Raw genomic sequence first — 25,845 nt, forward strand, 5'->3', positions numbered from 1 at the left:
GAAGCATACCTAGTGACAAACACACACACACTGAAACACCCATAGACACTGGCCCTCCCTGGGGCACTTGGGCGGCTCAGTTGGTTAAGCGTCTGACTTCGGCTCAGGTCTTGATCTCACGGTTCGGTTTGTGAGTGCCTGCTTCAGATCCTCTGTCCCCCTTTCCCTCTGCCCCTCCTCCCCCCTCTCAAAAATAAATAAATAAAGCATTAAGAAAAAAAGAAGCTGGAGCGCCTGGGTGGCTCAGTCTTTTGAGCGTCCCACTTCGGCTCAGGTCATGATCTCACAGCTGGTGAGTTCGAGCCCCGTGTCGGGCCCTGTGCTGACAGCTCAGAGCCTGGAGCCTGCTTCGGATCCTGTGTCTCCTTCTCTCTGCCCCTAACCCACTCGCATTCAGTCCCTGTCTCCCTCAAAAATAAATAAACATTAAAAAAATTTTAAAAAAGGAAAGAAGCTGGACCTCCCTAAAGCACATCCTCATACGAAGAGGTTGATGCTGACAGATGCACTGAGGCACAGATCCAGAGGGACATGGATACATACACACCCGGACCTCACACACACACTGAGACACACACACACAGACACCCTCCCCATAGAGCTCTACCATACACCGACACACACACACACACACGGATCCTCTCGCGCCTGCGGGGCGGTGGGGGGCACCCATTTCTCCTTCCTGGGATGGAGTGGGGGACCTATACCCCCTCCCTCCCCATCTCCGGGGTCCTGCCAGGCTGACTCAGGCCCCAGAGCCATGGGCCTGAGTCACCCTTCTAAGGGCTGGCATGCTCACCACCTCTTCCTTGTACACTCAGGGCCCCCGGAATGTTGAGAATGTGGACACCTCCCTCTACCTCCGGAGACCCTTCAGAGTCTCCTCCCCCACCACCCATCCCAGAGGATTCAGGCAGCAGGTGGGGGGGGGGGGGTGTGTGCCAGAAGCTGATGCCCTCCAGGGTCCAGCTGCCTCCCTCTGACTGATCCTCAGCTCTCTGTGTTCCTCTATCTCTCCTTCCTTAGTGAGGGCAAAACCTCTGTGTCCAGGGGTCCTAGCTCTGCCTCTGACTGCTCTGTGATCCCAAGCTAGGTCCTGCCCCATCTATGTGGTGCAGAAGAGGATGGTCACCCTGAAGCTAAGAGAGTTTCTACTGTCACTCAGACCTCCCTGTCCAGTCTCTCCATCTTGGGTTACCTCTGTGGTCTGTCCCTTCCCGTGTCTCTTGTTCTCTCTCTCTCTCTTTGTAACTGTCTTTCTCCCTCTTCCACTTTTTCCTCCTCTCTCGGCTTTTGGCTCTGTCCCCCCAGTGAAACTCTTCAGCTACTGAGGTGGGCAGGGCAGGGTGGGGGAGGTGGAGAAGAGGAGGGCACGGTCGATTCCAGTGCCCTGCTTGGGGTCAAGCGCTGACAAAGGGGCATCAGCCCCCCCCCCCCACACACACACATTTGGGCCATGGAACAGCTCAGAGGAAACCCAGGACAAAGAATTCTATTCAGATAGGCTGGGGTGACGAGACAGAAGGACAGAGAGACAGACACACACACATAGAGAAGCAGAAAGAGAGAAACAGAGAGAGCTGGAAGGCAGAGAGACAGAAAGGGACAGAGAGAGCACACAGAGAGAAATGTGGGGATATGGAGGGACAGAGACGCAGAGGCAGAGAGACTCAGGAGAGAAGCAGGGACAGAAAGAGCCAGACAGTGAAGGGTAGAGGGACAGGCAGACACACGTGAAGAGGCATGAAGGGCTCCCTTGCTCCCCACCTCCATCCTGCCTGGCCCTCCGTGCTGAGCTGGCCGCGTCCCCAGACTTACCTCGGATGCGCAGTGTATGCTGGGGGCCACGGCCCATGACTGGAGTCAGGGGGACAGCATCCTGGAGCCAGAGTAGGTCCACGGGCTCTGGGGGTCCCTGGGCCCAGCAGCTCAGGTTGAAGGGGGTATTGGCGGCCATGGCCCTGTCCTCCGGCTCCTCCAGGAAGTAAGGCAGGCCTAGGGAGTGGTAGTGGATGCTGAGGTCCCTCTGAGCCCCCCAGGTGTCTGACTCACCGCTAGGATAGGGCAGGCTTCAGATGCTTTGACCCCTGTGTCTGATCCCTCAGGACACCCATACTTCCTTCCGATGCCTGACTCCTCAGGTCTCTACCCCCAGAACACGTGATCCCAGTATCTGACTCCCCCACCAGTGTCCGAACTCCAGGACACCTGAGTCCCTTACGTCTCTTTTCCAAAATATCTGGCTCCCAGTCCTATTTTACCAACGAGGAAAGCGAGGCCCCCAGGGGTGGAGGAGAGGGTTCAGTGGCACCTCTGGTCCCTTAGCTGATCCCCAGAGTATCCTACCCCGACCATGTCTGACCCCAGGACATGCCACAACCCCCAAGATGTCTTCTACCCCAAGACATATAATCTCACCCAGGCCTGCCCCCAGTAATTTAGAGACTTCCCAGCTTCCCGACCCCTAACAATCTCTGACATTCCTAGGCTGCGAGTCCCCCGGGGGACACCCTGAATTCCCCAGCACCCTCTAATCACTCAGGCTTCCTGCCCTCCCATGACCTCTGAGCCCAGGGCTCACCCTCCAGCCCAACATAGCCAGGCTGGGACAGGAAGGTCTTTCCTCCCAGGTTCACGGCACACTGGTACCACCCCGCGTCCGAGAGCTGCAGGGATGAGATTCTAACAGGGCAAGAGGAGAGACAGAAAGGCTCAGGGTCAGAGCTGCATACTGAGAGAATTGAAAGAAGGGGTCTGGACTGGAAACTCTTCGGGGTTAAGAAGTGGGTACTATTATTAACTCATTTTACAGAAGAGGAAAGTGAAACCCAGGGTTACATCACATGCCCGAAGCCACATAGCCAGCGAGTGGCCACACTGGGGTTCCAGCTCAGGGGGGGCTCCTGCCCATAACCTTTCACCCGCCATGCGATGGAGGTCCGGGGGGTGGGGGGGAACAGGGGTCAGGAGGCATGCAGTTGGTCAGGGTGGGGCTGGGGGGGGTGGGAGGGGGAGGCTGAGCACCTGAGTTGGCTGACCACTTTCCATTCATCCTCCCCGTCTTCGCCCAGGGGCACCTGCATCTGGGTACTGTCGGCCAGCTCTAACACCTGTCCATCCCGAAGCCAGGTCACCTCAGGGGGCTCCCCCTGAACCTTGAGCTCACACCGAAGGGTCCCCACAAGTCCCCGGGCACCGGTGATGTTCCTTGGACTCTCCACGAAAGGGTCTGCCTCAGCCTGTGTGCCTGCAATCAGATGAGCAAAAGTTAGCTCAGGAACCCCTACTTTCCTCCCAGCCTGCCAGGCCCTTAGGCCCACATAGTTGTAAAGTGACCTCAGCAGGGGGGGTGGGGTGGAGGGTGGAGGCTTTGGGGGAGGATGGGAGCCTTCCCAGGAGACTGGGGTCCGGCCTCCATCCTTCCTACAGGGGCCCCCATCCTACGTCTGTTGGGAAGCAGGCCGGGGATCTGGCAGCCTCCCACGCCCTGGACTGCCCGACAGGGCCAGCCCCGGCCCCTGCTGCCCTCCCTTAGGGTCTCTAGAGACCTGACGGATTGGGCTGGTGGATGGCAGGGAAGAAGAAGAGGTGGGGAGGGAGAGAAGAGAGAGAGAGAGTAACAGGGAAGGAGAGACAGAGACGCAGAGAAGCCAGACAAAGTCAGGCATGAGGAGTCGGAGACAGCAGGGAACGGAGACTGGAGGAGAGACACAGAAAATAAGCGATGAGGAAAGAGACACCCCTGAGAGGGGAAAGAAAGTTGGGGGGAGAGACACAGAGGGAAACAGACAGAGACGACATCATAGAGACACTTAGAAAATAGGGAGAGATGAAGACAGAGACCAGGACAGAGAAATGGAGCCCCCCGGAGATGGTGGAGCTGAAGCTAGAGCCAGAGACGGAGTGGACAGTGACGGGGTAAGGACAAGTGGGGGGTGACAGTGGCGAGGGTTTTCCTGAGAGCTCCGGAGCCCCTCCTCATCCCACTGCTTGACTTAGTACTCCTTTCTGGAAGATTCCTTCCGGGGCAGCCCCCAGCTGAGGTCCGCTCCCCAGGGCCCCCAAGTTAAGTCCAGCTCCACTCCTGCCCCCAGTTTCTGTCTGTCCGTCTCCCTCTGTGTCCATGTCTTTCCGTCTCTGACCCTCCCAGTTTCTGTTTCTTACCCTGTTCCTCTCTGAGCCCCTTTCTCCCCACCCCCCCACCCCGGCCTTTCTCCGTTAGTGTCTGTGTCTCCCTGTCTCCCTGTCTGTTGTCCTGAAGACACTTCTCCAGCCGGCCCAGACTCCCCCCAACACCTGCCATAGGCCCCCACACACACACTCCGCTCCCTCCTGCCCCAGCCCAGCCACGCTGGCCTTCCCCCCGCAGGCCCCTAGCACTCACCCTTGGGGGCCACGCACCCCCAGCAGCACAGCGCCCAGCACCAGGCCAGCAGGACCCTGCCCATCCTCGGGGCACCACTCGAACGATGCCAAACTTTCCTCAGAAGTTGCCGGGCACGCCGTGGGGGTGGGGGCAGGGCCGGGCTGTCCCCAGCCCTCCCCCCAGCTCCGGGCTCCCCGGATTTGGCACTGCCTGCCTGCCACGGAGGGCCCCTTGCCGGCTCTGCTCAGCGGCCGCCTCCCCTGCTCCCCTGCCTCCTACTCTCCCTCCCAGACTTCGGGCAACCCTTTCCCCGCCCCTGGCTCCCCCTCTGCCTCCGCCCACAGGACGGAGCCCAGGGGGCCACCTGGGCTTGGAGGGGTTAACCCGGGGAGGAGAGGACCAGCCCTGTCTTAAAGGGGCCCCGGAGCGGAGCGAGGCTGAGGAGGGGGAAGGGGCCCCGATGGATGGACCCTTAATCCTGGGCCAGCGAGGCAGAGAGGCTAAGCTCGCTATCCTGGCTCTGGGCGATGTCCCTCTGGACTCTCTCAGTGTCTGGTAAACAATTCCTCCAGAACTCCACTCCCCTCTCAGCCTATGCGACTCCCCCCTGCCCTGCCTCCACCCCCACCCCCAGCCCAGCCCCAGCCCCAGCCAGACACTCCCCCTCACTCTCACAGCACCGCTGATGAGGACACACACACTCAGATGTCATCCACACACAGAGGCTGGGACAGCAGGGGACAAGCAGGGGCACGTTGCTGGCCCACGGACCCACTCAGACAAGCCGGGTCAGGAACTCCGTTCCTGCAGAAACTCAGAAACCTGGAACGGGAAGACGCGGCTCAGCGGGCATCCCCTGGATAGACTCGGGCAGACATGGATCCTTGTAACAAAAAAAGACCCATGTGGGCGCAGAAACAGGACGCCAGTGTATGGGCACTCACAGGGCTGCCCGAAGATGTGGGTTGGAGTCTCAGCTCTACCTTTAACTGTGTGACCTTGCCATTGACTCCCCCCACCCCCACAGCCTCTGTTTGTCCATCTATAAGATGGGACTAAGAATAGGCAGGCCTGGGTGGCTCAGTGGGTTGAGTGTCCGACTTCAGCTCAGGTCATGGTCTCACACTCCATGAGTTTGAGCCCCGCGTCGGGCTCTGTGCTGACAGCTCAGAGCCTGGAGCCTGCTTTGGATTCTGTGTCTCCTTCTCTCTCTGTTCTTCTCCCCCACCTCACTCTGTGTGTGTCTCTCTCTCTCAAAAATAAATAAAGATTTTAAAAAATTCTTAAAGAATAGAACCCATTTAGTAGGCTAGAGGGAGGATATGTGAGGTCAGTGCATGTACGGTTCTTCTTCGCACGTGGTAACACAGCTGACAAGGTGCCCTTGAGTTTTTGCTTCTCATCTGTTGGTCTCTTGCCTTGCTGTCTCCCTCTGGTGGGACTGTGCATCCTGGCGCCTGTGTGTTGATTCAATTGCTTGTCCTTTTCTGTGCCCCTCTGTGTTGTGTACGTGGGGGGGGGGTTCTCTACAAGCCTGGGTGTCTATGCAGGAGGGGGCTGGGCATTCATCTCTGTGTACCAGTAGGCTCCTCCCCACCCCCATCGTCTAGCCCCATCCTTCCCCACAGGGCTATGCCCTGGTTTCCTCCTTGGTCTTCTTGCCTCCCCGTGGCCAGAGGGTTGTTTCTGCAACTCAGCTCTCACCTTGTCCCTCTCCTGCTTGACTGTGACCCACCACTGTGCTGGGGCTGAGCTCTCAGCCCCTCAGCCTGGCACTTAGGGCTCTTCACCAGAGGCTTCCCTGAGCTGTCTCCTGTGTGTCCCATCTCAGTGACAGAGTCAGCATCCATCCCGCCACCAAGGCCAGACCCTCAGGGTCCACTTGGACAACCCCCCCTGCCCCCTCCCCGCAGTAAGTGACTAAGTCCCCATGCAGGATGGAGGAGCTTCATAAACCTCTCTCCCACCTGGTGCTGCTGTCCTCCCCTTGACCTCACCACCGTCCAGCCTGGCCTCCTCAGTGGTCTCCCAGCCACCACCACTGTCCCTCCTTCTAACCTGTAGACAGCGACACAAGACAAATGTTTCTCAATCCCGAATCAGATATTTCTCCTTCTTTGCCCCAGACCTTCCAAGATGAAATCTCAAACTGCTGACTGCATGTTCCTTCCTGTCTACATAGCCTCCCATTCCTGTCCCCAGGCTTCTCTCCCTGCTCTGCGGCCTTGTCCTTATCACCTGCACACCCACCAGTCCCATGTCGGTCATCCCCCCTCAATTATGACTCTGCTGGCTCTTCCTGGTCTAATCTAGGTCTCCTGTTGTCCACTGTCAACACTCTGTCCTTTTTTTTGGCAATACAGCATGGGCCATCATGATATATTCATTGGCACATATACATTATGTGTCTGATGTCTGTCTCCTCCTGCTGCTCTGTGGGCTTTGAAAAGACAGGGACTGGGTATATCTTGGTTACCACTGCATCCCAACCACCCTATAAAAGGCCTGCCATAAAGGGGCCAATTAATTATTGTGTTTTTTTTTGGGGGGGGGCACAAATCTTGTGCAAAGGTTTGCCCACTTGTTTAAATATACTGGGAGAGGGGTGCCTGGGTAGCTCAGTCGGTTAAGCATGTGACTCTTGATTTCAGCTCAGGTCATGATCTCATGGTTCACGAGTTTGAGCCCCGAATCAGCCTCTGTGCTGACAGTGCAGACCCTGCTTGGGATTCTCTCTCTTAATATAAATAAACTTTAAAAACAAAGGTTTAAATACACTGGGCGAGGGGCGCCTGGGAGGCTCAGTCGGTTAAGTGTCTCCTAGTTCTTGGGTTTGAGCCCTGAATCAAGCTCTGTGCTGACAGTTCGGAGCCTGAAGCCTGCTTCACATTCTGTGTCTCCCTCTCTCTCTGCCTCTCCCCCATTCACACCTCTGTCTGTCTCTGTCTCTCAAAGATAAATAAACATAAAAATAAATAAACACGCTGGGGGACCCTGCACACCTAGAGTTCTGTGCACCTGGTTGTGTGCATGGCCAACTGGAATCTGTGTTTGCTCACTCAAGAACTATTTGCTGAGCACCTACTACGTGCTTGCAATTTACTTCCAAATGCATTTAAAAAATGAAATGGACGGGTGGACAGAAATGTTCCGTGTGCCGGAGGCTGGGGATTCCACAGCGAGGGAGACAAATGTCTGCCCTCATGGAGTTCATATTCCAAGGCGAAGAGAGACAACAACCAGGTAAAGGTTTATCAGGGTGCATTATGAGCAACGGAGAAACACAAAGCAGGGGAGGGAATACCAAGGGGTGAGAGTGCCATTAAAAAATTTTTTTTTCAGGGCACCTGGGTGGCTCAGTCACTTGAGCATCCAACTAAAAAAAAAAAAAGCATTGAAAAAATTCTTTTTAATTTTTTAAATGTTTATTCATCTTTTTTGAAAGAGAGAGACAGAACATAAGCAGGGGTGGGGCGGAGAGAGAGGGGACACAGAATCTGAAGCAGGATCCAGGCTCTGAGCTGTCAGCATGGCGCCCAACGTGGGGCTTGAACCTGAAGTCGGATGCTCAACCTCCTGAGCCACCCAGGTGCCCCAAGAGTGCCATTTAAAACAGGGTGGTCAGGGGGCGACTGGGTGGCTCAGTCAGTTGAGCTTTCAACTCAGGTCATGATCTCACGGTTCGTGGGTTTGAGCCTCACATTGGGCTCTGTGCTGACAGTGTGGAGACTGCTTGGGATTCTCTCTCTTTCCCCCTCTTTCTGTCCCTCCCCCACTTGCATGCGCACATTCTCTCTCTCTCTCTCTCTCTCTCTCTCTCTCTCTCCCTCAAAATAAATAAACTTAAAAAAAAAACACCACAGGGTGGTCAGGGGAGGCCCCCTCTGAGGATGTGATTGAGATCTGAAGTTAATTAGCAAGTGAGTCATGAAGAAAGGGCATTGGAGGCAGAGCGGACAGCCAGTACAAAGGTCTGGAGGCAAGCATGTGAAGAACTTCAAGGAGGAGACCCGGGTGTCTGGGATGGATGATAAGGTCAAGGAGGACCTTGGCCTAGGGAGGAGGACATACAACATTACTTTCAAGGGCCCAATGTAGTGATTCAATATTTGTGTCTATTTAGAAATGATCACCGCAGTAAGTCTAATCAACATCTGTCACCACAGATACAAATTTTTCTTAATCTTGTGATGAGAACTTTTTTTTTTTTGAGATTTATATTTTGAAGTAATTTTGGCATGAGCACGGGGCTCGAACTTACAACCCCAAGATCAAGAGTCGCGTGCTCTATTGATTGAGCCAGCCGGGCACCTCCTATTATTATTACTTTTTTCTTTTCACATTTTATGTTTATTTACTTTTGAGAGAGAGAGAGACAGATAGCGACGGGGGGGTGCGCAGAGAGAGAGGGAGACACAGAATCCGAGACAGGCTCCGGGCTCTGAGCTGTCAGCACAGAGCCTGACATGGGGCTCGAACTCGTGAACCGCGAGATCATGACCTGAGCCTAAGTTGGAGGCTTAACTGACTGAACCACCCAGGCGCCCCTCTTTTCACATTTTCTGTATCCATTCGTCTGCTGAGGGGCAGTAGGGTTGTTTCTGTTTTGGCTACTGTAAATAATGCTTCCATGAGCACGGGAGTGCAGATAACTCTTGGAGACACTGGTTTTGTTTCCTTTGGATATATACCCAGAAGTAGGATTGCAGGGTCATATGGTATTTCTATTTTTAATTTTTTGAGAAACTTTCATACTGTTTATCATTATAGCGATCCCAATGTGTATTCCCACCAACAGCACAGAAGAGTTCTCCATTGGGGGGCTGGGGGGTGGACTTTGAGCAGAGAGGGACCTGGTTTGATCTTTTTGGTTCTTTTATTATTTTTTTTAACGTTAATTTATTTTGAGAGAGAGAGAGAGAGAGAGAGAGCACCAGCGGGGAAGGGGCAGAGGAGGGAGACAGAAGATCCAAGGTGGGCTTTGTGCTGACAGCAGCCAGCCTGATGCGGGGCTCGAACTCCCAAACTGTGAGATCATGACCTGAACCAAAGTCAGAAGGTCAACCGACTGAGCCACCCAGGTGCCCCTGGTTTGATCTCTGTGCCCCTTGGGATTCTCCTCACTCTCTGCCCTTCCCCCACTCATGTTTGCTCTCTGTCTCAAAAATAAATAAACTTACAAAAAAAAAAAAAAAAAGGATCCCTCTAAGACCAATAAGTGAAAGGTTGATAGGAAACTTCTTTTTTTTTATTTATTTAAAAAAAAATTTTTAACGTTTATTTATTTTTGAGACAGAGACAGAGCATGAACAGGGGAGGGTCAGAGAGAGAGGGAGACACAGAATCTGAAACAGGCTCCAGGCTCTGAGCAGTCAGCACAGAGCCCGACACGGGGCTCGAACTCACAGACCGCGAGATCATGACCTGAGCTGAAGTCGGACGCTTAACTGACTGAGCCACCCAGGCGCCCCGATAGGAAACTCCTTAAGAGAGACATCAGGACCTGGCTGTGGTACATGGGGCCATGGATTACTGCGACATGATGTACCAGGAAGGGCCCCAGCACCTCCAGTGGGGAGCTCTTGCCAGAATGAGCCCAAATCTGGCCGAATTCCCATCTTACAGGAAATTCCTGGAGTAGAAAGACATCTCGAGTGCCCCCACAAAGATGCTTTCAGTCAAATCCAGGACGTGAAACCTTGCACATGGCAAGTGACCTAAGTTTATTTAAAAAACAAGCACATGTACACATGTTGAGGGGTGGCTATAGATCTCAAAGACCAGAGACGTTCAAATGGGATCCTTGTTTGAACAAACTGAACTATAAAGGACCCTTAGGAGGCCATCAGGGAAAGGTGAATATGGAGACCGCAGAATTGGTAAATGTGAGAAGGGGTGAAATGGGTGTTTGTTGGGACTTTTTTTTTTTTAATTTCTTTTTATTTATGTCGAGAGAGAGAGAGAGGGAGAGAGAGAATCCCAAGCAGGCTCCATGCTGTCCGCACAGAGCCCAGTTTGGATCCCTTGAACCGTGGGACTAGGACCTGAGCTTAAATCAAAAGTGGGATCCTTAACTGACAGAGCCACTCAGGCGCCCCTGTTGGGACTTTAAAAAAGTAAAATTGAGGGGCGCCTGGGTGGCTCCGTTGGTTGAGCATCCGACTTCAGCTCGGGTCATGATCTCACAGTCTGAGTTCGAGCCCCGCGTTGGGCTCTGTGCTGACAGCTCAGAGCCTGAAGCCTGTTTCAGATTCTGTGTCTCCCTCTCTCTCTGACCTTCCCCCGTTCATGCTCTGTCTCTCTCTGTCTCAAAAATAAATAAACGGTAAAAAAAAATTAAAAAAAAAGTAAAATTGAAAGGGGGGAATTATTACTTAGTGGTAAAGGGTCCTTTGGGGTGGGATAATAAAAATTTTTGAATATAGTGGTGATGGTTACACAACACTGTGAATATATTTAATGCCACTGACTTAAACACTTACGAATGGTTAAAGTGATAAATGTTATATGTATTTTACCATAAACACACACAAAACTGAAGACCACACTAATTCTACATTTTCATTTTGGGTCCAATAATTTTTTTTTTTTTTTTTTTTACAGTTTATTTATTTTTGAGAGAGACAGAGAGAGCATGAGTAGGGGAGGGGCAGAGAGAGAATCCCAAGGAGGCTCCACGCCGCCAGCACAGAGTCCGACGTGGGGCTCAAACTCACAGAACCCTGAGATCATGACCTGAGCCGAAACCAAGAGTCGGATGCCTAACTGACTGAGCCATCCAGGTGCTCCTTCTTCTTCCTTTTTTTTTTTTTTTTTAAATAAATGTTTATTTTTGACAGAGAGAGTGCGCGCATGTGTTTTCTATTTCTCTCAAAATAAATAAAATTTAGGTTTGGCTTAAAAAAAGAAATAAAAATAAAATCTTAGTCGTAACTGAGTGATAGCAGAAATAAAACTAGGACACCTGGGTGGCTCAGTCGGTTAAGCGTCTGACTCTTGATTTCGGCTCCGGTCATGATCTAATGGTCCCTGAGTTCAAGCCCCACATCCGGCTCTGCGCTGACAGTGGGGGGGCCTGCTTGGGATTCTCTCCCTCCCCCTCTGCCCTACCCTACTCATGTGTGCTCTCTCTCCCTCAAACAATAAATAAACTAAAAAGAAAGAAAAGAAAACTAGCAGAAAGTTGATGGTTATCAACGAGGCCAGGTGATGGGCAAATAAAAAAAAAAAAACTAGCAGAAAGTTGATGGTTATCAATGAGGCCAGGTGATGGGCACAGGGGTTCATTACACCATTCTATTTTTGTGTTTGAAAACTTCCCTTCCTTGTGACGGGAAGGCAGGAAGACAAGAGCCTGTGGAAGAGGCAAAGCTGGGTCAGGAATGCTGTTCCGGCAGGCAGCTTTCAGACTCGGAAAGTTCCCAGGGCCGGGATCTGGAACTTCACCTGTAGGCTCTCCCTGGCTGGGCCCCCCACCCCACCCCAGGCTTGCAGTTCAGCCTGTTACTTTCTCCCTGCCCGCACCCCCCTCCCCACATCAGCTTCACCGGAAGTGAGGCCCAGGACAGGCCCCCCCCTCCCCCCTCCACATCTGGTGTACTGATGTCAACAGCCAGGGTGGGCGGGGGCCATGTTTTTTAGCTCCCTGCCCAGCCTCGAGGGAGGGGCGGACCCCCCATTCCCACCCCTTACTCACAATGACAGACACTGTCACAGGCACACCAGGCCCTGACAGGGGCCAGACATCAACTTTTATTGCAAAATGGGGACCTTCAAGTCACAAGGACGTCAGAACTGGCCTCTTCCCTGACACCGGGAGTTGGAATCTGGCCCCAACTGGGTCATCTAGCCCCTTTCACCGGGTCTAACTGGGGCGTGGGGAGGGGAGGTGGGTCAGTGTGTATGTGTGGAGGGACAGGCAGGGGAGGCTTTTAACATGGTTACATAAACAAGAGGGGGGGGGGGGGCTCTGATCGGAGGGTCCAGTGTGTCCAAGTTCCCTTGGTTCCCAGGCCTGTGCGCACAACTGCATACTCGGGGATATATTTATATTTGGGAGAATCTGAGCATCAAGGGGCTTGGAAAGGGGTATCCTTGAGGGCTGAAGGTCTGGAGGAGGCCAGGGCTGTGCTCCCCGGGAATGGTGTGTCTCAGTGAGAAGATACTTGGAAATGGCATGGTGTCATGTGTGGGCTGGCTGTGTGGTTCAGCGGTCGGGGGCATGCGGACAGCGATGGCCATGTGCCTGGATTGCAGTGTGGCTGCGAGAGAGAGGGTATGCTGGGGCTGAAGACAGGGCTGGTCTCTCTGTGTGGGGACATGACCCGGGAAGGGGCACGTTCCCCTCTGCAGCAGGCTCCCAGAACTGCCAGCGTTGGTAAGTTGGATGGGCGAAGAGGGCGTGTGGGCCCTGAACATAGAGGCTGTTTCTGTGGCTTGTTAAGGTAGGAGCCAAACTCCCACATGCGGGTTGCACATCAAGGGGAGTTGTGTTGTGTATGAGGTGGTGTGTTTATCTGGGCACATGGTTGTGACTCCAGACGCACTAAATCTGTGACTACAGAAAGCCTGTGTGGCAGAGTTGCCTCGTGGACCTTTCCGTGGCCGTGTGAAGTTGGGGGGGGGGGTTGCGTGTCTCAGCAGCTGCGTGGGCTGAGTGAGCGTGGCCCTGTGGACATGTAGGCTGAGTATCTGTGCAACTGACCCTAGAAAACAGCTCCAGGTGCGTGGACGTGGCTGCCTGTGGTGTGGACTTGCGGTTCTGGAGACACAAGCGTGTTCACGCCCACCCCCATGAGAAGGCCACCATGTCCCATGGCTCCTTCCGTCATCGGGGCCACAGGATGGGTGGAGGTCAGTGGGGCCGGACTTGTAGCTGGAAGGCTGGGGGGATGTTGAAAAGGCCGCTGACGGCTGGCTGGAGGCTCAGGGTCCCTGGCGGGCACGGGCTCTCCAGGGAGAAGGCCTGCAGGATGGCGGTAAAGAGGAGGAACAGTTCTGCCCGAGCCAGGCCCTCTCCGAGGCAGACGCGCTTCCCTGCAGGGAACAGGGAGACAGAGCTGGGCCGGCCCTCCTCACCCACAGGTGTGGGGAGGACGGGCAGGTGAGCAGGGACAGGCCCAGCAAGTACCTAAGGAGAAGGGCAAGAATGCCTCCTGCTTCTGGAACCGTCCGTCTGCATCTAGGAATCGGTCTGGATTGAATTCCTCTGGCTTTTGGAAGACCTCAGGATCATGCAGGACAGAGCCCAGGAGGGGGAAGACCTCGGTGCCCTGAGGGGGAATAATAACAAAGTTACAAATATGCCTCCCCACCCAGAGGGGGAATAATAACAAAGTTACAAATATCTCTCCCCACCCAGGCGTGAGGGCAGAGCACAAGAGTCCGGAGTGTCAGGGACTCCAGTTCACAAAACACAATGGCATCAACGTGTTTCAAGGGCTTGTTATGGGCCAGGTACTTTGTTAAGCATTAAAAACATTTTTTTTTAAAACGTTTGTTTATTTTTGAGAGAGAGAGAGAGACACACACACACACACAGAGTGCAAGCGTGGGAAGGACAGAGAGAGAGGGAGACACAGGATCCGAAGCAGGCTCCAGGCTCCGAGCTGTCAGCACAGAGTCCCGACGCAGGGCTCGAATCCACCGACCGCAAGATCATGACCTGAGCCGAAGTTGGACGCGTAACCGACTGAGCCACCCAGGCACCCCAATTAAGCATTTTTGATATATTCTCTCTTATGTAACATGTATGTGTATCTCGCTCGCTCTCACATCCACAAACATACACTTGAATCCGCTAAAGCTTTTTCACAAGGCTGGGAAGTATTTCTGACATGACTCCCATTTTCAAGATGGGAAAACAGAGGCCCAAAGAACTTAAGCAACTTGCCCAAGGTACCATTCGGTGACAGCAGAGTTTGTTATTTTTTAATTTTGTCTTTTAACTTTGAGGGTATGTTGTGATTCATCTGTGGCTGTCCTAAGCCACCTGGCCAGAGTCCAGCTCTTTCCCACAGTGCTCTTCCACGGGTAAAACCAAGGCTGGGTAAGTGAGGGCTGTCCCTGACGACTCCCCTCCGCCCAGCTCCCGCTCCTCCCCTGCCCCCTCCCAGTGGCGGTCGAGATCAGTTACAGTGTTCCCAAGGCTGTGCAGTGGAGGGGGGCTCCAAAAAACAGACAGGCTCATGCTATGACTATTAAAATAAGAGAAGCAGGTAACTGTGGTTAAAGCACAGGTCCTGAGTGTAAATCCTGCCTTTACCATTGTAGGCTGGGTGATCCCAGCAAGTCTTCTCATCTTTAAAGGCCACAGTTTCCTCATCTGTAAAACGGACATAATAGTGTAGGGTTGCTCTGAAGGCTGAAGATTAAGTAAGGTAATGTATTTGTGAAGCATTTAGAACGATACCTGGTGAGAGCAAGTCCTCAATCACTGATGCCTGTTTACATAATCACTATCAAGAGTTGCGACCGTCACTGCACTAGCAATGGTTGCTGCGGCCGAACGGGGAACCCCTGGGGAACCCCCGACACCCTGCACCAAGAGCGGAGTTGGTGTTTTGCAAGCATTGTCTTGCAGGTTCCTTAAGATCTCAAATTAATACTATTTTGTTCCCGATGTAGAAGAGGGGTGGAGAGTGGTTCAGAGGGTGAAGTGATATTTGCCCAAGGTCCCAGAGAAAAAACAGATCGTAACTACTATGGGTTTGATTCTAAGAGGAGGCAGCAGCTTGCGGGACAACGGCACCTGGGGTTCCCGGGCGGACATCGCCCCCTGGTGGTGCTGGCTCCGAGTTGCTCTCTAACGGAGGGCAGGAGTTGGGCGGGGCGTGGGGAAGAAGGGAGGGAGGGGTTTGATGGTGGGGGTTTACAGCAGTTCCTAAATTGCTTCCCTGTCACCTCTGGCTTGTGATTGTCCCAGCCACCCTGGAAGGAGGTAGAATTAGGATATCCGTTGGACAGATAGGGAGCTGAGGCCCAGAGACAGAGGCAAAGGCAAGAGAAATGCACCCAGAAAGAAACAAACAGGACAGGGAAGGAGAGAGGGACACCAAGAAAGGGATGTCAGAGAGAGACCAATAATCAGAAAAAGTCAGAGACACAGACAGCAACAGACTCAGGCCTGAGGCCGAGATGACCACTGGGTGCAGGCACCCACCTGGGGAAGGGTGTACCCTCGGAAGCAGGTGGTCCTCGTGAGGGCGTGGGGCATTCCCATGGGCACCAGAGCCAGCAGCCGTTGCGCCTCATGCAAAACTGCGTCCGTGTAGGGGAGGCGGGCTCGGTCCCCCAGGCCTGGCGCCCGGCCAGCCCCCAGCTCCCGGGTCAGCTCCTCCCGGACACGCTCTGCACCGAGGAAGAAGAAGGCTGGAGTCAGAGGTGGGGTGGGGCCGTGCGATCCTACCCTTGGAAGCCCCATCTTCTCAAAGTGGCGGTGGTTGGGGTGAGGCTGGTGGGCAGGGAGGAGGTTCCCAGATCACACTGAGCCAGAGTCCCCATGACCTATGTGCTGAGCACAGGGTCTCTCCTCTCAATCCCCACAGCAATGCTGCAAGGTGGGATACCATTATCCATCCGCATTTCCCAGATGAGAAAACTGAGGCCCAGAGCTCACACCCCCAGCTCTGCCTCTCAGCCAGTCATCTTTCGCTTCTTGCTTGTGCCCTAATGACCTTAGTTTTTGTTTTAAGTAATTTCTACCTCCAACATGGGGCTCAAACTCACTACCCTGAGATCAAGACCTGACTTGAGACCAAGAGTTGGTTGTTTAATCGACTGAGCCACCCAGGCGCCCCTCCCTTCCCCTTTTTATTTTTATTTTTTTTTCATTTTTTTTAAAATTTTTTTTTTCAACGTTTATTTATTTTTGGGACAGAGAGAGAGACAGAGCATGAACGGGCGAGGGGCAGAGAGAGAGGGAGACACAGAATCGGAAACAGGCTCCAGGCTCTGAGCCATCAGCCCAGAGCCGATGCGGGGCTCGAACTCACGGACCGTGAGATCATGACCTGGCTGAAGTTGGACGCTTAACCGACTGCGCCACCCAGGCGCCCCTCCCTTCCCCTTTTTAAGTGAACTCTATGCCCAACATGCTACTTGAACTCAGGACCCTGAGATCAAGGATCCTGTTAAGTCCTGCCCCGGATGTCTTGTGGCCTCGTGGATGCCTCCCCCCAGGTGGCCCCAGGTCCCTTACACTTGTCCTAAACTGGCCTCAGCATCTCCCCTGAAACAGCTCCTCGTTCCTTCTGTCCCCATCTCAGGGTGCCTCCATGGCCCTCTGGTCCCGAAATCCCCTGGGCTTCCCGCGTCATTCTCTACCTGCTCACACAGCCCCTCTTCTCCCCCCACAGCTAGGCCCAGGCCTGTCCTCTCCTGCCCAGGTCCCTATCCCATCCTCTTCCCTGGGCTCCCGGCATCTTCTTTCACCCGGAAAGATTTTTTTGTAAAAGGCTAATTGAACCCTGCCCTCCTCTGCTCAGCATCCTTCTGTGGTTCCCCGTTGCTCAGGATCAGGCATACAAGGCCCCCTGCCTCATCTCTCATTTCACTATGCTTCACACATCAACCTGCAGCCCCCACCGCCCCCAAGTTCTCGCTCGTCAGACACCCCCCATGCCGGGTTCATTCTCGCCACCAGGCTCCAGCTTGTTCTCCTGAACATTCTTCCTCTTGAGCCCTCACTTCCGTTCCCAGGGCTGGCTGGTCCAAAGGCTCCTACCTTGGACCTGAGGGTATTTCAGCAGAAGCAAGAGGGCGTAGCGGACCGTGGTGCTGACCGTGACCGTCCCGGCAAACAGCAGATAAATGACTGTCATCAACAAGTTCTTGTCAGTCCATTCTGTGTTTGGGTCTTGCTTTTCCTGGAAGAAACCAGGCAGAAGGGCTCAGAGAACTCAGGCTGTGGGGAGCAGAGGCCCAGCACAGCCACGCCTGGGGCTGCAACACAGCAAGTTGAAGCTTTGTCGGGGCGGGTGGGGGTTGTATAAATGTTTGGGCAAGTTGGGAAGTGGACTCTTGATATTAATTTTCTTTGGTTGGAATGTTTTTGAAAATGAAAGAGCATGGCCACTATAAAAAACAAACAAACAGAAAATGGCACGTGGTGAGGATGTGGAGAAACCGGAACCCTGTCACCCTCAGTGGGGACGTCAGATGGCGCAGCTATGGGCAATGGCATGAGGTTCCTTAAGCAATTAAAATAGAAGGGGCGCTTGGGTGGCTCAGTCTGTTGAGTGCCCAACTTCGGCTCAGGTCATGATCTCACAGTTGGTGAGGTTCAAGCCCCGCGTCAGACTTGGTGCAGACAGCTAGGAACCTGGAGCCTGCTTCGGATTCTGTGTCTCCTTCTCTCTCTCCCCTTCCCCCTCTTGTGCTCCTCCCCCCAAATAAATAAACATTAAAAAAAATTTCTTTTTAATGAAAATAGAATTATGGTATGATCTAGCATTTCCACTTCTGGGCAGGGAACCCAACAAATGGAAAGCAAGATCTTGAAGAGGTATTTGTTCATAGCAACGTTATTCATAACAGACCAAAGGAGGAAGCAGCTCAAGTGTCCACTGACAGATGAATGGATGAGCCCAGTGTGGTCTATCCATGCGGCGGAATAAGGACTCGGCCTTAAAAAGGCTTAAAAAGGCAGGAAATGCTGTTACAGGCTACAACATGGATGAACCTTGAGGATATCACGCTAAGTGAGATAAGCCAATCGCAAAAGGACAAACCACTTACATGAGGTCCCTAGAATATGCAAACTCATAGAGACAGAACGTAGAAAGGTGGTTGCTGGGGGCTGGGAGGGGGCTGGGGAGTCCTTAACCAAGTAGAGAGTTTCTGTTTGATAAGATGAAAAAAAAGTTCTGGAGATTTTCTGCACGACAATGTGGATATATTAACACTACTGGACTTGACACTTAAAAATGGTCAAGGTAGGGGGCACCTGGCTGGTGGTGGGAGGAGCATGTGATTCTTGATCCAGAGGTTGTGAATCCGAGCCCTACGTTAGATGTAGAGATTATTTAAAAATAAAATCTTTTTTTTAATGTTTACTTATTTATTTGGAGAGAGAGAGAGGGAGAGTGAGCGCGCGGGGCACAGGGAGAGAGAGAATCCCAAGCAGGCTCCACACTGTGAGCGCAGAGCCTGACGTGGGGCTTGATTCCATGACCCTGAGATCATGACCTGAGCCGAAATCAAGAGTTGGATGCTTCACCAACTGAGCCATCCAGGCGCCTCTAAAAATAAAAAGTTTAAGTTTTTTTTTATTCTGAGACAGAGAAAGAGAGGAGAGAGTGCCAAAGAGTGCAGGGGAGCAGCAGAGAGAGAATCCCAAGGAGGCCCTATGCTGTCAATCCAGAGCCCGATGTGTGGGATCCCACAACTGGGAGATCATGACCTGAGCCGAAATCAAGAGTCAGAAGCTTAACCGACTGAGCCACCCAGGTGCCTCCTAGAAATAAAATCTTTACCAAAAAAATGGTTAAGGTGGTAAATTTTATGTTATGTGTGCTTTACCACCATTTCAAAAATTTTGTTTCATTTAGAAAATGAAAGTAGAAGGAAATGGGGTACGAGGTTAAGAAAAATGTTCTGTCTCTCCATGAACAGGGTGGCCGCATTTATTCCAAGGATGTGGCCCTGAATGTCTTCCATAATTCCAAAGTTTGGATAATTCAAAAGTAGCTATTTCCATAGGCTTAATCTTCATTGCAATTTCCTTGTAATAATATATTGTTCTTATTGGATGAAGGAAGTGGACTTTATTCCTGTAATTTGATATCACAAGGTCTCATAATCAAGTGATTTTACTTGACATGTCTTGGGGTGGGGTACAGTGGGGTACTGTACAGGTGGGGCCTGCACAGGGGGCTAAGGTCAGAGAGAGAGAGGGAGAAAGGGAGAGGGAGAGAGAGAGGGAGGCCTGACAGATTCCAGCTATGCCAGAGTGGGCCCCAGCCTGGCCGCCAGCCCCATTCAGGAGGCCCCCCAACCCTGACCTTCCCCCACCTCTGCCATCTTCAGCAGGAAGGCATCCACAACGTCGCACGCGGGCCCGGAGGTGTCCAGGCTCCCCTTGTGTCGCTGCACCTGCTGGACGGCAAAGGTGGCCAGGATGCTCAAGTGACCAAGGAGTTGTGTGTGGGGCCCCGGCAGGTGCTGCAGGAGCTGGGAGAACATCTCGTAGGCCTGCGAGGGGCAGGGGAGAAGGACAGCTATTTCCATGGGGCCTGGCCCTGCACCAGCATGGAGGGGTGCTCTGGGGGTTACCTGGGAAAGGTAGGCAGGAACCTTTGGGGAAGAAGAGGGGTCCCACCTGCGTACCTGGCCCCATGGGGAACTGATCCCCAGCACGGCACCACCAGCTGCCCGGACCACGGTCTGGAACTCCTCATCCTCATAGGGGAAGCGGAGGCCGAAGGTAAGGGAGCAGATGATGTTGGAGGTGGCCTGGGCCAGCAGCAGGGAGGGGTCAAATGGCTGTCCTGAGGAGGAGGGGGCAGGGAGGAGGGCTGTGACGGACAGGGGGCCGGACTCGACCGGAAGGAGACAGGCATAGAGAGAGACAGACAGGGGGATGAAAGACAGAGGGAGAAACAGAAGGGGAAAGAGACAGACAGAGAGACAGGGAGAGACGGAGAAAGAGACAGGGAAAGAGAGACCGGGAAAGACTGAGTGAGAAAGATGGATAGGGAGAGAGACAGAGAAAGATAGACTTATAGGAGAGAGAAACAGAAAAATCGAGAAAGAAAAGAAGCACTAAGAGTGATGTGGCAGCACCAGGGGCACTGAGACCCCTGGGGAGACATGAGGACAGAGACAGAAGGTGGAGGAGGCGCTCCAGGAGGCGAACAGAGCCCTCAGCCCAGCGCCAGAGGGAAGGTCCTCCCCACCCTCGGGCACACCACAGGGCACCCCAGGCTCACCCCACCCTGCTGACCTTCTGTCCCCTGGAATGCCTCCACCAGACACCGGGCCTCCGCCTGGATCAGCTCCTCGCCTTCTCGCTTCCCCATGCCCAGGTCCCGCAGCGCGAGTGTGGTGAACCTCTTCAGCTGCCTCCATCGCTCCCCATTGGAGAAGAAAACCCCTGCACAGAAGGCTGGACTCAAGGAGGGCCTGGCCCCCTCCCCCCCAACCCCCAGGACTGCTCCCTTGCTCCCAGTGACGTGCCCAAGGGGGACTCCGAAGGTCCTGTCCCGAGTCCGTTATCAGCCTAGCCCAGGGGACTGGCAGGGGACTCCGTAAGTACTCAGTAAATGCCTAACCTTGGGTCAGAGGGTGACATTCTCCTGAGAAGCCGGTCACACATGTTCTGTGATGAACCAGGATGAGTGAGGACTTCTTCCTTGCATTTATCTTTTTATTCCTCTTTTCCCGTCCCCCCTCCCCTGGAGTCCTTTTATCTCTCCTTCCTTCCCAACATTTACAGAGTACCATGGGGTCCCCTGCCCCACGTCATTTGGAAGCTGGAAACTGAAGCGGGAGGGAGGAGCATGGAACTGACTTTTCCTCCTTCAGCTAAGGGTCTGCATTGGACAAAAACCTTGCCTTCTCTGAATTCAGCATCTCACCTGTGCAGTGCTGGCCCCTAGTGGCCTCCTGGGTGTCCCAAACTGGCCTCCGCACCTCTCCTCCTTCTCATTTCAGCCCACCATTCCCCGGCCCCGGCCCCTGTCCAGAGCCCTGGACACCTCTCCCAGCCACCCCCCTCCCTTTCCCATGGCCTCAGCTCCAGCCCAGCAGAGTCCCCTCCCTGGGCTCCTACAAAGCAACCCGAGGATCTTTCTAGCTCTGACCATACTCCATCCCTACTTCCATCTACAGCCTCCAGAAAAACCCAAAACCAAGCACTCTGGGGTGACTCAGGCCCGGCATGACCCACTTCTCCAGCTTTCTTACTCATCCTGCTGCAATTGAACTGGGCTTCTCTTGCTTCCTCAGTGGTGTCAGGATCCCCCCTCTAGGCTTTGCCCCCCCTGCCCCCCCCCCCCCCCCCCCCCCGTCTGGATCACTCACTCTCCATTCTCGCTGAACTAATTCCATTCCTCCTTCAGGTCTCATTGCAATTGTCCCCTACTCTGAGAAGCCTTCCTTGATTCCTCCCGGTCTCCCTCCCTTCCCCCTTCCAGTATAGTTCCCTTGTGTCCTGCTGTCAGAGCTGAAGGCAGGTTGCAGAGTTCCATTCCCTCCCTCCAGTCTCATGACAAGCCCACCTCTCCTACAGTAAGACAGGATGCCACATCTGTCTTGGACATCTCTGTGTCCCCAGTGCCCACTATAGGGCCAGGCATGATAGAGATTTGTCAATTTAATGAATGAATGGATGCTTCTTCTCTCACCTCCAGGCTTTCCTACGTGCTAGTCTCTGCTTGGAACGCCCTTCCCACTCACCCTAAGAGTCTGAGCTCAGACAACCCGTCTTTCAAGACTCTCTGGACATCTCCCACCAAACAGGCTGGGTCAGGTGCCTCTTCAGGTTCCAGAAGTCCCAGGGCTTCCTCTATCCCGGCCCTGGCTTCTCTGCCTTCCCCATCCTAGGCCTGACCTCTCTGGCCTGTCACTGCCTGGGTCTTTCTCCACAGTGGCTAACAAGCTCTAGGTCACTGCTGTGCCCCGATAGTGCCCAACACCAGGCTCCTACTTCCAGGCTTAGCAGAGAATAGTATTTATAACATTAAGTGTTCCCACCCATTCCCAGTGCCTAGAAAGCTCTCCTGGTCTCTCCCAGCCCTGGGGGCTTGACCTGGAGCAGTGATGACATCGCTACAACCTGGCCCAGGGCTCATTCAATCCTCGGCAGGACCTCAGCAAGTGCTATTATCACCCCATGTTATGGATGAGGAAACACAGGCTCAGGGACGCTAAGTCACGCACAAAAAAATCATACCAGTTAAGTGGTAGCAGGCTCTAAGGGAAGGAGCCAGGGGTCTCCAGCCCTGCTCATGACTCACCATGGCCTTCGAAAGTCCCGTCCAGCGTTGCCAGCATCCCCCGCCCACTGAACTCCTCAGCCTGACCTCCCAGGGCCTCCTGGACAGCTTCGTGCCCAACCAGGACCACCACGCGCCGCCAGGGACCCAGGTACACGGTGAACACTGGTCCATACTTCTTACTTAGCTGGGGGTAGGGAGGGAGAAGGGGCAGGTGCTGAGGGACAGGCTATGGCCTCTTTCAGTTTAGATGTCCCCATCACAGCCCCATCACTGGATGAAGTACCTAGGAGGAAGCCCCTCCCCTCCAGACGGAAATAGCCCCCTTGGGAGACTCAGTTCTCTTTCTGCATCAGGCTCTCAGGCCCCCCTCCCCATAGAGTCCTCAACTCCTTATTTCCTACAGAGACCCCGGTTCAGACCCGGGGACAACCCAGAACCACCCCTACCTCCCAACTCAGACATATGACAGCAAAAGTGGGCAGCTGAGACTCTGACCTCTCCTGATTGCTCAGTTCTTCCCCTACCCCCAAACTAGCCACCCTTTTCCATCACTGCTAAACCCTCAGATTTTGGAGTAGACACTGCTGGGCACCTGCCAAATCTTTCCCCAAGACCCCCCCTCCCCCTCCCCATGTTCTGGAGTCCCCCAGACTCCTTTTGAATGGGGAACCTCTGGCCTCTTGCTCTCTCCTGCAAAGGGTTGAAACTGTCTCAGCCTTCTTTCTTGCCCTCTTTCCCTGCTGTTCTGGAGACTTCCAGGTCCCTCCTAGCTGAGTCCCATGCAAACAGCACTCCCACGCCCCTATTCTCTGCAGACAAATACCTGGAACTCTCTAGCCAAACCTCTCCTTCCCGCCAGCGACCGCTCCCCTTTTCTTTTCTGCCCCTCCCCAGCTACCTCTCCCCCTGGGACAGGCTTCCCTTCATCAGCTTCTCTGCTGCTAGAGGGCTCTCCCCCAGTCTCTGGCTTTAATTCCCTGCTTCTAGCACCTTCCCAGGATTCTGTGGACCCCTCTGCCACTGGATCCTGCTCCCCTGCTCTCATCCTCTCTAGGATTATGCTCCTCCTAGCCTGGCCCCGCACCCCAGGGTCCTCTCACCTCAGCGCCCTCTTCCACCCTTCTCAGCTCCGGAGCCCTGCCCCACCCCAGAACGCCCATAACCCCTTCGCCCTTGCACCCTTCGCCTGCCTCCTCTAGGATACCCAAAGGCCTGTCTGTTCTGGCACTCCGCTTTCTCTCTCTCCTAGGGCCCCCTCCCTCTCTTGGCCCCGGACCCCCGCCCCAACCAGGGCGTCCCCGGCGCCCCTCACCCGCAAGAGCCCCAAGTACAGCGCCCCGGGCCGGAGCTGCAGGAGGTTCCCCAGCAGCGGCAGCGGCATGGGCCCCGGGGGCAGGTGGCCCGGGGTCCGGGGCAGCGCCAGCGTCAGCACCAAGAGCAGCAGCAGCACCAGCAGCAGCGTCCCGGTGCTGGCCGCCTCCATCTCGGCGGGTTGGCTCCTTCTCCTGGTTCCCAGACACTCCACGCGGCTGGGCCAGCTAGGGGCGGGAGCCGGGCGGCTCCTCGCGGTCGAAATCCGGCGGCGAGGGGCGGGGCAGCCAGCCCCTCCCCCTACCTACAGTCAGGATTCTCTCCCCGCCGCCGGATTTCTTTCTTCGAGACCCCCTGCGGCCGCCGGGTGTAGGGACAGGCTCTCGAACGGGTATCTACCAGGTCACCTAGGGTCGGGGGGCGGAGACAGCGCCTGGGGCCCCAGGTAGGGCGTGGGCACACTGGAGGAGCCCGGGAGCCAGAGACTTTGGCTGTCTCCAGGAGGCCACACCCCGTGCCTGAAGAGGTGACCCGCGGCCGCCCTCCCCAGCTTCCACCTCCCTCCTCGAGGCTGTCGGGGTGTGCGTTCGCTTGTGCGTGCGCGCGTCTTTGAGCCGATTTCCTCCAACATCTTTCTTACATCTTCACGGTGAACCAGGAGGAGGACTTGACCTTTAACAATAAAACATCTGAGGTCCAGGGAGATAAATCGGCTGACCCCAGGCCACACAGCTAACAAGCGGCAGAGCTGGGGTTTGACTTCCCGGCCATTCAGAAGGATTGACGGACTCCATCATTCATTCACTCAGTATCGTATAATGGTTAGGAACATGCTATCTGAAGCCAGAGTGCTTGAGTTCACAGCCTAGCTTCTCTGTGCCTCTGTTAACTCTTGAAAAATGGGGATCTTTTTAAGGATTAATAGGTTTATGTGTAAACAACTTCAAAGAGGTCCAGGTGCGTGTATAACAAGTACCAAATAAATGTTAGCTAATATTCTTTCAACTAATTGCTATTGAGGTCTAACTATAAACAAGACTGTTCTAGACCCAGAGATGCAGCTATAAGTAAGAGAGAAGGGTCCTGCCCTCCCTGAGCTTATATTGACATGCAAGTGAAGTCTTAAATTAAGATAATCTCCAGTTGTTCAAGGGTTTGCCTCCGGAATGAGCTCCTTGAGGAAGACCGTTCCAAAGTCAAGTCCATGCTGTTTGGTTCAAAGCTGTATCCCCTGTGTCTAGAGCAGTGCCTGGAGCACGGGAGGTGCTCCATAAATATTTGTTGCATCAAAGATTGCATGTGGGAGATGAGATCAGCAGGGAGGTATGCAGGGTCCTAGAAAACTTATCTGCATAGTTTGTCCTGCAAAAGGAAGCAGGTGAAGGGTTTCCGGCATAAGCAGCACTAGTTTGCTTTGCATTTTCATTAAACATTTTATTATGAAAACTTTCAAACCTACAGTAGACACCTGCATATTCACCACCTAGATTCCACCAAAAACATTTTACGGATGGGGTTTTGGAGTGATGGGGGTCCAGAGCTGATGGCCAAGAAAGAATTTTTGAGACCTCTTTGGTGCAGAAAAGATGATTTTATGAAAGCACCGGGACAGGACCCGTGGGCAGAAAGAGCTGCACTGGGGTTGTGCAGAGTGGCTGGTTACATACTATTTGGCTGAGGAGAGAAAGTCAAGAGGAAGTTTCTTAAAGGAATTTCCATGTGCTAAAGAGGACTCACACGTTCCTGGAGGCCTAGCTATTGTCCAACCAAGGTTGCTTTTCTGTCTAGCAAAGCATTAAGACAGTAGGGAGTTCCTGGAGATTAGGCTATTGATAAGACTGCCTTTTTCTTATAATTAGGACGATACTTATAAACCGTTGGATACTCTGGTTCTGTGATCTCTATCTATTCCACCATTTATTTTCTGCCTTTTCCTTTATTCTTTGGCTGTCAGGAGAGCTTGAGGAATATCACACATATCCCACTTTCGAGGGTGGGGGCAATGGCGGGGGGGGGGGAGAGGGAGGGAGGTATTGTTACTTTGTGCTTTCCCCTTTTACCCTCAGCCTGCCTTATGCTCCCTCATCATGACTATTCTTTCTTTGTTTCTTACCTATTCATCTTGCCCCACCAATCCATCTTATTATGATTTTTTTTGGATGCATTTCAGACAGTTGCAGATACCAGTACACTTCATTCCTAAACACATCAGCATGCATCATTTGCTAG

The 25,845-nt window shown here is 53.7% G+C and overlaps 2 protein-coding genes across 5 annotated transcripts in view; both read right to left on the reverse strand.

Moving 5' to 3' along the window:
* Positions 1-4,913, reverse strand: part of AXL (AXL receptor tyrosine kinase) — a 28,071-nt gene extending 23,158 nt beyond the window's left edge. For 3 of the 4 annotated variants that reach the window (XM_045046475.1, XM_045046474.1, XM_045046473.1), the window contains exons 1-4: positions 4,385-4,913; positions 3,025-3,247; positions 2,582-2,682; positions 1,819-1,995 (exon numbers count right to left, since the gene is read on the reverse strand). In XM_045046475.1, coding sequence (XP_044902410.1) covers positions 1,819-1,995; positions 2,582-2,682; positions 3,025-3,247; positions 4,385-4,448 — 565 coding nt within the window. In that variant the 5' untranslated portion in view covers positions 4,449-4,913. Of the gene's footprint in view, positions 1-1,818; positions 1,996-2,581; positions 2,683-3,024; positions 3,248-4,384 lie in introns of those variants that run through there. The other variant, XM_045046476.1, reaches the window with a different exon arrangement.
* Positions 4,914-12,076: 7,163 nt separating this feature from the next.
* On the reverse strand, positions 12,077-24,039 carry CYP2S1 (cytochrome P450 family 2 subfamily S member 1). Its single transcript, XM_011289895.4, is given in 10 exon segments — positions 12,077-13,228; positions 13,230-13,402; positions 13,497-13,638; positions 15,528-15,715; positions 17,091-17,232; positions 19,379-19,558; positions 19,694-19,854; positions 20,310-20,459; positions 22,324-22,489; positions 23,618-24,039. Coding segments are annotated over 10 exon segments (1,896 nt in total). The 5' UTR covers positions 23,789-24,039; the 3' UTR covers positions 12,077-12,805.
* Positions 24,040-25,845: the final 1,806 nt, after the last annotated feature.

Source organism: Felis catus, chromosome E2, assembly GCF_018350175.1.
Source record: "Felis catus isolate Fca126 chromosome E2, F.catus_Fca126_mat1.0, whole genome shotgun sequence".
Taxonomy (NCBI): Eukaryota; Metazoa; Chordata; class Mammalia; order Carnivora; family Felidae; genus Felis; species Felis catus.